Below are 11647 nucleotides of genomic sequence, written 5' to 3' on the forward strand. Positions count from 1 at the left end.
TTATCATGAGCACATCGTAGGAAAAATAAATATAAGTATATTTTCGACCTTATACGTAATTAAACATGATAAAATGAAATACTTAAACATTTATTTCAAAAATACTAGCCATTAAACAATTATTTCAAAAATAATAATAATTAATCAATTATTTAAAAATAATAGCCACTACCAACTCACTCGGTGTCCTTGGGTTCCTTGCTAGACCCGGAACTCCCTCCCAAGACCGAACAACACCTAATAGAATAATATAATAAAAAAATAAATAACATATTTAAACTCAAAAAGAAAAATACAAAAAATAATAATCAACTCTCTATCGGGCCCACTCACTCCAATCGGCTCAAACCCCGACCTGCATAATCAAATTGGTCTCCAATTGCACTTAAGCCCAACTCAATTTGGACTAGACCATTCCCGACCAACCCCGAACCATCCTCAATTCCACTGAACCAAGCTCAAATTCACTCGAACCAAACTCAATTTCACTGAACCAGGTTTAATTAAACCAATCAGCCTTGAACCAACTCAATTCTTATACAAAAATATATTGAACCAACTTGGTTCAGCCCAAAACCCTTAGCCCAACATCCAAACCAAACCCAAATCAACTTCAACTAATTCAATTCAACCAAAACCATTCAAGTCCAACCACACTCAACTTGATTTAATCAAACCCCCGACTGGATCAATTCAATCAAACCCAACCAATTCAATTCTCATCCAAACCCAATTCCAATTCAATTAAATGAACTTTGGTTAAACCAAATCAAACTCAACTCAATCAATTCAATTCAATTCAACTCAACCAAATCAATTATAACTTGGTTTGATCCAACCAAATCAACTTGGCTAACTCAACCAATTCCAATCTAACCATCATCATTAACATCTTAATCATCATAATCATCAACTTAATTAACTAAACTAAACCCTAATCTCGTGCTACAAGTAATCGCTACAAGAAACCGAAAAATCTCATCCTTCATTCAAGCTAGATTCATCACAAATACAATGATTTTTTTCAACACAAATCAAGCAACAATCATCTATAACCATTAAACATGTTTTTTTCCTACTCAAATCCATCATTATCTTCATCAAATCCATCAAATACACATATATACATGCATACATACACTCATTCATCAAAAAAATACACCAAGAAAAAGCTCTTACCAACTAAAACCATCCTCCCATGAGCTCCCTCCCAGCGATCTCCCATCCCCCACCTCAAATCTCCCATTTTTTTCTCCTCATTTCTTCATTTTTTTATTTTATTTTTTTCTTCTCGGGTCATCGTAGCACAAAGCATGGAGAAGAAGATGAACAATTTCTCAAACCCTAGATTTTTTTCCTCTAAATTACATTTTCAGCCGAAATTCACTTTCAATCCCTCCAAATATATTTTCTTACAAAAACAGTCCCTGAAAAAAACTCACCAATGATCCCTGAATTATGAAATAGTATTCTCAAAAAGGTCCCTTTCAAATTACCCAACGGTCCCCAGGTTATAACACAACATTTTTTTAAAAAGATCCCTTCCATCTTACTTTTTCAGCTCCCTCGGTTTCCATAAACATTTTCATGTCCATCCTTTTCATTTATTTTTTTAACCCAAAAATTTTTTTAAAAAACTTTTTACATTTAAGTCCTTGTTCTTTTCCGGCTGGGTTTTCACCAAAATTACTCTCAGATAAAAAATATTACTCGAATCGTAGTAATACCCTCGAATATTTTTTTCCAAGAATTATCCAAAGGTTCGGTATTACAATCCTTCCCTTAAAAAAATTTCGTCCTCGAAATTTCTTAGCACGCATCAACTGATATCATCGAATTTCATTTATCGGTTCCAAGATCTCGCTTTCTCTTGCTACAAATATGCTTAATAGTAAATAATCACATCGCAAATCACTATATATCACCAACAAACAACATGCCAAACACACTTTCTTGGCATCTTCAAGTCAACTCATTTTCGATAAAAAAACAATTCCACAAATATCTCAACCCATGATCCTCGATTACAAGACACTACTCAGCTCTTTGTCTCAAATGTCAAAACCTACTATCAGCCCCTCAATCCCAACACGCAACTTAGGTTTTAACCCGATCGAGACTCTAAATACTTCTATCGGGGCCCTTAACTTTCTGCCTAATCACTACTAAACCTTTAAGTCTAGACACGACTTCTAAACTTAGGCTCGATCACAACCCGCGATCTCTACCAAACCGGATATCTCAACCCTACTACTCGATACTCAAAAAGATGTCACACCCACCCCTTTCATCGAGCGTAAATGTGAGACCCATCGCTTAAAAATTCCCTTTTAATCTGAAACCGACACTCTGCTTTTAAAACAAAAATCGACTCTACAAATCACAATTTACAACTTTACACCAACTACAGTGTTCAAATACATAAATATCATGAATACAATAACTCAAATTTATGCAGTACAACCGCTACAAGATCACAACAACAATAAATAAAAAAAGAAAGGGAAGAAGGACCCACTCGCAATCCCTGGACTCAACCTCGACTAGCTCTATAGTCGAATCGGTGATCTACTAGGGTCCCGCCTCCCCGCAACTACAAAGACATTCACTGGCTCAGAGTGGCTTAATAATTTCAAATACTTAAATACAAGATATATATAGTATATAAATACCAACTTCTCAAATAATTTTCCAACTTTTTCAAAATACCAGAATTTTAGCAAAATACAATCTTTAAAGAACTCTTGAAACATAAATTCAACATAAATCAACATCAATTTGATTTTCTCAGAAAACACAAATTTTGTGAGAGTCTGGTCTCATCACAATTCAAAAATATAACATAAATCTCAAATTCAAAATAAAGCAATACCCAACACTCACCCAGCATAACATGGTCTAGAAAACTCTCTAAACCCTCGCCGTGGCCGCGGCTAGGTTCAGAGCCGTCAAGGAACTCACGCCCCAACGCTGACCCATCTGCTCAATCGGCCGCTGACCCCTGGCCACTCGACTGAATATCCGACCGTGGCTCTACACTCCCACCGAACCGGCCCCTCGTAGTAATCAACACCCTGTGTCCACCACGCCACCTCTAAAGGGCCGGCCCGTGGGGACCCACTATCGCAGAGTCGGGCCCTTAGCCCGTCACCATCAAAACCATCAAGTAAATACAAAGAATAATACCATCGATATAAATCATATCACGTGATCCTTTTTCCGTGACAAGTATTCACATCACTGAAATAAACATTATTTTCCACAAAGCCAACGCCAAAAAGTATAACCATGCATAATACCAAGAAAGATTCATGATACCATTCCTATACCGTGAATGAAAACCAATTCTACTAACAACGCCGATAAAACATCTTTTAATATGCTCACATGGTTTCGTAAATCACTCCAAATCAAAAGCATATATACCCATCAAAAAAATAAATACAAGAATTGAATAATTAAATCACATATACATGTATTTTTTTACTATTCACAAATACATATAATTATACAAAAACTCGATGATCAATACTAGTTATCACGGCACATCGTAGGGAAAAATAAATATAAGTATATTTCAATCTTTATACTGCAATTAAACATGATAAAATGAAATACTTAAACATTTATTTCCAAAAATACTAGCCATTAAACAATTATTTCAAAAATAATAATAATTAATCAATTATTTAAAAATAATAGCCACTACCAACTCACCCGGTGTCCTTGGGTTCCTTGCTAGACCTCGAACTCCCTCCCAAGACCGAACAACACCTAATAGAATAATATAATAAAAAAATAAATAACATATTTAAACTCAAAAAGAAAAATACAAAAAAATAATAATCAACTCTCTATCGGGCCCACTCACTCCAATCGGTTCAAACCCCGACCTGCATAATCAAATTGGTCTCCAATTGCACTTAAGCCAACTCAATTTGGACTAGCACCATTCCGGACCAACCCCGAACCATCCTCAATTCCACTCGAACCAAGCTCAAATTCACTCGAACCAAACTCAATTTCACTGAACCAGGTTTAATTAAACCAATCAGCCTTGAACCAACTCAATTCTTATACAAAAATATATTGAACCAACTTGGTTCAGCCCAAAACCCTTAGCCCAACATCCAAAACCAAACCCAAATCAACTTCAACTAATTCAATTCAACCAAACCATTCAAGTCCAACCACACTCAACTCTGATTTAATCAAACCCCTCGACTCGGATCAATTCAATCAAACCCAACCAATTCAATTCTCATCCAAAACCCAATTCCAATTCAATTAAATGAACTTGGTTAAACCAAATCAAACTCAACTCAATCAATTCAATTCAATTCAACTCAACTAAATCAATTATAACTTGGTTTGATCCAACCAAATCAACTTGGCTAACTCAACCAATTCCAATCTAACCATCATCATTAACATCTTAATCATCATAATCATCAACTTAATTAACTAAACCAAACCCTAATCTCGGTGCTACAGTAATTGCTACAGTAAAACCGAAAAACTCATCCTCCATTCAAGCTAGATTCATCACAAATACAATGATTTTTTTCAACACAAATCGAAGCAACAATCATCTATAACCATTAAACATGTTTTTTTCCCTACTCAAATCCATCATTATCTTCATCAAATCCATCAAATACACATATATACATGCATACATACACTCATTCATCAAAAAAATACACCAAGAAAAGTTCTCTACCAACTAAAACCATCCTCCCATGAGCTCCCTCCCGACGATCTCCCATCCCCCACCTCAAATCTCCCATTTTTTTCTCCTCATTTCTTCATTTTTTTATTTTATTTTTTTCTTCTCGAGTTCATCAGTAGCACAAAGATGGAGAAGAAGATGAACAATTTCTCAAACCCTAGATTTTTTTCCTCTAAATTACATTTTTCAGCCGAAATTCACTTTCAATCCCTCCAAATATATTTTTCTTACAAAAACAGTCCCTGAAAAAAACTCACCAATGATCCCTGAATTATGAAATAGTATTCTCAAAAAGGTCCTTTCAAATTACCCAACGGTCCCCAGGGTTATAACACAACATTTTTTTAAAAGATCCCTTCCATCTTACTTTTCAGTCCTCGGTTTCCATAAACATTTCATGTCCATCCTTTTCATTTATTTTTTAACCCAAAATTTTTTTTTAAAAACTTTTACATTTAAGTCCTTGTTCTTTTCCAGCTGGGTTTCTCACCAAAAATTACTCAGTACAAAAAAATATTATCAGAATCGTAGTAATACCCTGAATATATTTTTCCAGTAATTATCCAAAGGTTCAGGGTATTACATTTTTAATATAATAGACTATTTTTTTTTCTTAGGTGAATCAAATTCTCTTCCAAATGCCTTGAATATGTATGCCACTAGCTTCACTTTACAAAATATTGGCATTGATTCTTCATCACAAATAAATAGAAAGGTTTATTTCAAAACATATGATTTAGATGACTAAAAGTTCATATAATATTTGTAGCAGAATATACTATCAACTCATCTGACAATAATTGATAGAGCACAGTAGCCTTGTTACCGAGGTAAGCATGTTGTTCAAGAAGCAATAGCAATAAGTGTTTTTATTTTGTATTTATTTTCACCTTGATCATTAACAATTGGTCATTAAGTTTTCTTTGCAGATCCAATATTTTGTACAACGACTATTTTGGATTTATAGTTTGTTAGATTTATCCAGAAATATGTGTTTTGTACTGTAGTTATTTGAATTTCAAAACTGTGTATTGAATTTCTATTGTGGCTTGGATGAAAGCAACTATGTATACTGAATTTCTATTGTGGCTTGGATGAAACAAACTGTGTATTGAATTTTTAGGTTTCATGTATTCCATTTTCATAATTATGTACTTGAATTTCCCCAGATTTCATGTGAATAATTTGTATATTTCATATATCCCTTGTAGATTTTAATGATGGAGAAAGGCCTGGTTTATGCAGAAATTGATTGTACAATTTGTTGTTTATGCAAACATCATTGCAGAAAATCTACATTTCAACAAAATCTAGACAATTTTCATATTTATAATTCATAGTTTGATATTTACAATATTGTTGTTAATGCAAAAAGCATTATGATTACACAATTCACAGCTTCTAATTTACACCATTGTTGTTTCTGCTGGTGATAAAATCATTCTAATTACACAATTCACAGTTTCCAATTTATATAGCTTCTGAACACTCTTGCAAATACATATCCTCAGTTAATCCAAAACAAATGGAAAGCTACTATATCCTCATCAAGTAATTGCAAGCACAATTTGGCAACACCAACATATATTTTCTTTCTCAGTAGTCGAGCAACTTCTAGAAACAGTTTTTTTTTTTCCTATTATATGTATTAGGTACTCATCAACAAAGAAAAGAAACATGTCCAGATGATGAATACCAATTGTATAAGTACCAATGAGGAAAAGAGTCTTTGGGTTGAAAGCCTTTGCTTGAATAGCCTCAATAACAAATTGTATTTTTGGGACAAAGTGAGCATAAGCTAAAGGAAACAAAAAGACTAGAACACTAGGCCAGCTTCGGCAGCAGCATCAGTAACCCAATTGGGAAGGTCACCTCCTTGATGGAAAAGCATGGACCAGAATTTGAACAAGCATGTCTGGCCAACATGTCAGTAAATTCGTTGCCTGGCAAATTAAACAAGATGGGATGTTGAACAATAAAAGCAGAAAGAGCTTCGAGCAGTTGCCTGGCAAATCAAACAACTCAGAAATATCAAGTAAGATGTTAGATTAGTTTGATTACAAGAAAAATCAGTTAGTATCATTCTCAAATCCATTGAACATATTATAACAAATTCACATTAAAAAATGGAAGCATGAGTCTTGGTACAAACAACAAAAAGAGAAAAGTTCTCAATTTAAATAGTGCAGAACCAAAAAAAATTAAATGAGCTAAACAAAATAAACCAACAATTAATTGAAACAAAGACATCATAACAATCACAAGATATGAATTAAGAAAAAAAAAAGAATCTCACTAAAATAACAAAGAGAAGGGCAAAAAAGTATAAATTAAAACATCAAAACACATATACTATGACCTTCAAAGGTCATGACTACCAAGCTAAATCATAAAGAACTCAGGAAGTGAACACAATCGAAATGAAATGAGAAGGAAAAAAAAATCTAACTATGATCAAATACATAAGATGAACTAAATACCAAAATTAGTACACAATATGAAACAATCAAAGCAGAAACTGAAACATCACCATAAAATCCCAAAAAAGGAACTAATATCCAACATGAAAACACTTCACTATGACCAACAAGAATCCTACTTGCCGAGCTAAACAACGAGAAAACCTACTCATTTAATTAGCTAGAAGAACACTGAATAAACGATTAACTCTCCTTATCCTCCTCTGTGACACCGGAGATATTGGCAGTGGGCCACGGGGCCTTGTTGCTGGCAACTTTGTGTATTCTCTCTCATAATGCAATTAACGATGCTAATGTTTATGATATATTGTTTTTCTCAAATCAAACATAATCTATAATTATAGGATACTCATAGACATACCTATTCACAAAAGAAACTCTTCATAAAACATGTATATTCATGAAAGAAATCTTCTCATTAAAGGAAACTTTTCACCATAATATGTAACTTTAAGAAAAAGAAATTTTCCATAGGACACGTCTTTTCACAACGAAACTTTTCATAATAACAAGTACATCCAATTAACAAAAATTTAGTAAAAACAATATTGCAATTAATTAAACATACTTCAATAATTGAAGATTTATACTCAAATAAACAACTAAACATCAACATAATTCACACTCATAAATATATAAATATTAAACATACAAACTTCAAAGATGTAACTTCGTTAATTTTCTTTGTTATGCACCAAATTTATAATATTTTTTTTTATTATTTAAGTTGTAAGTTTTTATACAATTTTATTTGTAAGATAATAACAAATGACAAGACATTATTGTGGTCTATATTCTAATTGTATTTTAAATAGTTTAGAATAATTTTATGGAGAAGAGTTGTGATTTTTTTAAGCCAAATTAAAATGAAAACCGCGTGACTTATTTTATTTCTTCACTCAACTTCCATCAACCAAACACATGATGAGTGAAAAACACCGATATCAGGATACAAACGTCACAAAGTCAAGCAAAATTGACTTATATTCTTATTTCATAATTAATCATATATATTAACTTGTTTAAATCATAAAGTGTTAAAAAGATAAATTAATAACAATAGTAAATTGGGGTGATTCTCACAAATTAACCTCATGTGCATTTGTGGTTATAATTATTTTTATATTTATATAGTTTGTGTAATTATACACTTATGTATCCATGTTCTGTTATATTTTAACATTAAAGTAAACAAAATCTATTTATTAAATATGTTATCCACCTCATGTCATTCTCATTTTCAAAGAACATGAAGTCCCATCTAGTTGGTTTATCAAATAACTAAACATAACATGGAAATGGTGTGATTAAATATTAATGAAAGATCAGTAGGAATATAAATTAAAACATTTCTTTTTAAGCAATTATAAATAGATCACTTGAATTCCTAAATCTTAAATTTTGTGAGCAGTATGGCTACAATTTATAAAATCCTCATATTTTGGGTTTTTGTTAGTCCCTTGATGATAGACAAATGTAAGTGTTAAATTTACTAGTTATATATTATATGGAAGAATGCTCATATGTTTATATAATTGTAATATGATTATATTATTTTAATTTATAGATAATGTTCTTAATTTCTTAACAGGTTTGGGTGATTACATTGATGATGGGCAAGTAATGAATTTGAGAACCGAAATCACAAATCATGCCGAGAAAATTGTGATCATTCCATGCATTATGCAATATTATGATGGTGATTTTGTAGAATATTGTTGCCTTACAAGGCCAAACCAACAATGTTTCTCTACAATCCAAGATTGTCAAGCTCATTGTGAAAGATGTGATCCAAAATGTCATCCTCCGAGTCAATAGGTTAATTACATTTGCTGCTAAATTAAATTGTCAAAATTATCATGCATTAGAATGAATTATACTTAATAAATGTATAATTTTTTTATACCAATTTTTGATCTTTGAACCGACTAATAGTAGGCCATATTTCTGATCATCCAGAATAAAGAGATTGCTAGATTAGTAAAAATATTTAGGTTTTATTTTCTTTACTACTGAACCTATTATTTAAGATGAAAAATAATGAAATATGAACAAAATTTATTTCTCTAGCAAAATTTTGAAAAGGGGAAAACAATTGAAAGAGATGATTCAAAATCCATTGCCAAAGTGGCACAACAAAATCTAATACTTGACTAAAAGGCCAACCATATGCTGCCACGTCAGCATCAAACATCCATTGATAATCCAAAATATGGCATCAAACACCACAAGATATTCATGTGGCTCTCTTTCATTCTTCAATCACTCTATCTCTCACCCATTAAAGTCCCTTACCATTCACTCGAACAAACTATAACAAAAGAGAGAGAGAAGAACACTTCATCTTCTTCTTCTTCTTCTTCTTCTTCTTCTCATCTTTTCTTCTCTTTCTTATCCTTTTGATATTCAATAATGGCTTCCAAGCTTGCATCTCCCACTGCAGTCATGGCCTCAATTCCACAATTCAATGGCCTCAAAGCTCAAGCACCATCAATGGTGAGCTTTGAAAGATGATGAGCACTTGTATTTTCTTTTTTTAATGTTTTTATTTATTTATCATGCTTGAAAGATTCTTAATTTTGGTGCATTAATTAATGGTAGGTGAGCTTGCCATCACTTCAGAAGAGAGGAAATGGAGGTGCTCTTGGTGCTCGTTGTGGCTTCATTGGCTCACCAACCAACATAGTAAGCAAGCACCAAATGAGTTTTATTATATATATATATATATATATATATATATAAATCTATTTCTATTTCACATTTTAGCAAAAATTAGTTTATATATATAGCTTTTTAGTTTTACCATAATGGACATGAAATATTTCATGATAGGAATTAAGTGGTTGTTTTGTTGATATGTATAATAGAATTTATTTTTTAAATAGTGAGTAGGATTAACACAAGATTTTAATGAGAAAGTCATGCAAGACAATTGATGAATCTAAATGTAATTAATCATTCATGTCCCACAATTAATCTAAATAAGATTTAACTTAATTAACATTAATTAATTAGTGTTTAAGCGATTTTTATTTATATATAGTTTGTTAATTTTGTTAATTGTATATATGAAACATGTCATGTTATGAATGATGTGGTTGTTTTGTTAATGTACATTTTGACATGTCATATGGTGAAATTTTTTACTATTTTAATAAATATTAAAAATATATTAATGGAAACACAATATTTAAGTGAAGCATAATTAAAAATTTATAAATATGATAATTGTGGAAGATGAGTTGCAAATAAAAGAGACTAGGCATATAATGGGAATTGTGCAAATGCAATGAATGCTAATAACTAAAAATCAACTTTTGTTACCAAAATGTTAAATATAGAGGAGATAATAATATTATGTCAAGGAATATTTTTTGATATATATATATATATATATTTTTTTTTTCTCAATATTATTAATTGTAAAGATTAGTTTTACTTGTCACACTACCTACCATATGAGTTTATATGGTCCAAACACAGTTATTTGTATAACAATATATTTTTACTGAAAAATACTTCTATTTGTCTAGCTATGATTCAAGCTGTTTCAAGTACCTGAAGAACATATGTATCAAATCTAACCTATATGCTATGAATGAATTAAGTTCATGCAAAAGCAAAAACAATTTAATTGTGCACTAAATATAAATTTTGATGAAGATTATGATCACTACGACGAGCTTGATGTTATTTGCTGGGAGGTTTGGGTTGGCACCGTCGGCGAACAGGAAGGCGACGGCTGGGCTGAAGCTGGAGGCACGTGATTCCGGCCTGCAGACTGGAGACCCTGCCGGATTCACCTTGGCAGACACCTTAGCTTGTGGAACTGTAGGCCACATTATGGGTGTTGGCACTGTTTTGGGTCTCAAAAGTCTGGGTGTCCTTTAAATCAATCTGTTCTCTTATTTTGTCATTAAACCTTCTATCTTCTTCTTATTATTAATACTCCTTGCTTCATAATCTTTGTTGTAAATGATCTTATCTTTTCCTTTGATCTCTCTCTGTTTCATGTACTTATGGACACATGCATTTACAATTGCATTATGTTCATTAATTAGTTCATGATCTTGTTTGTTTTTGTTTAATTGTAATGGAATATCAATGGTTGGTGTTGCATACAGCTCATATACATAAAGAAATAAATGGGTAAATGCTGGAGCGGAGCATAACTATACGACGAAATATAACTTAGGATACTATTGGGGTTTAATAGGTTTTCGGAACAGTGAAAATCTGCGGAATTTACTGTAGCACTGCACGTGAACCTCATTGCGGACGGTATGCGGGCGCATACTTGCCCGTGAACCTCATTGCTGATTCTGTGCGGGTGCAAGCTTGCCCGTGAGCCTTTGTCTACCAAGAATTACTGTAGCAAATTACTATTCACTGGGTACTGTTCATCACATTGTAGCAAAATCAATGTTCACATGCG

At 32.3% G+C, this 11647-nt stretch overlaps 1 protein-coding gene across 1 annotated transcript; it reads left to right on the plus strand.

The window, feature by feature from the left end:
* The first annotated feature begins 9508 nt into the window (after nt 1-9508).
* LOC120266525 (photosystem I reaction center subunit psaK, chloroplastic) lies at nt 9509-11277 on the plus strand. Its single transcript, XM_039274166.1, has 3 exons — nt 9509-9708; nt 9814-9897; nt 10876-11277. Exons 1-3 carry the CDS (start codon nt 9625-9627, stop codon nt 11101-11103), a joined length of 396 nt encoding a protein of 131 aa, XP_039130100.1. The 5' UTR covers nt 9509-9624; the 3' UTR covers nt 11104-11277.
* The last annotated feature ends 370 nt before the right edge of the window (nt 11278-11647 follow it).

The sequence above is a fragment of the Dioscorea cayenensis genome, chromosome 8 (genome assembly GCF_009730915.1).
Source record: "Dioscorea cayenensis subsp. rotundata cultivar TDr96_F1 chromosome 8, TDr96_F1_v2_PseudoChromosome.rev07_lg8_w22 25.fasta, whole genome shotgun sequence".
In the NCBI taxonomy this organism is placed as follows: Eukaryota; Viridiplantae; Streptophyta; class Magnoliopsida; order Dioscoreales; family Dioscoreaceae; genus Dioscorea; species Dioscorea cayenensis.

Excerpts from the sequence above, each read along its gene's own strand:
- LOC120266525 (XM_039274166.1), top strand. The coding sequence starts at position 9,625 with ATGGCTTCCAAGCTTGCATCTCCCACTGCAGTCATGGCCTCAATTCCA. Across the intron at positions 9,709-9,813 it reads AAGCTCAAGCACCATCAATG|GTGAGCTTGCCATCACTTCA; the intron begins GTGAGCTTTGAA and ends AATTAATGGTAG. Across the intron at positions 9,898-10,875 it reads TTGGCTCACCAACCAACATA|ATTATGATCACTACGACGAG; the intron begins GTAAGCAAGCAC and ends ATTTTGATGAAG.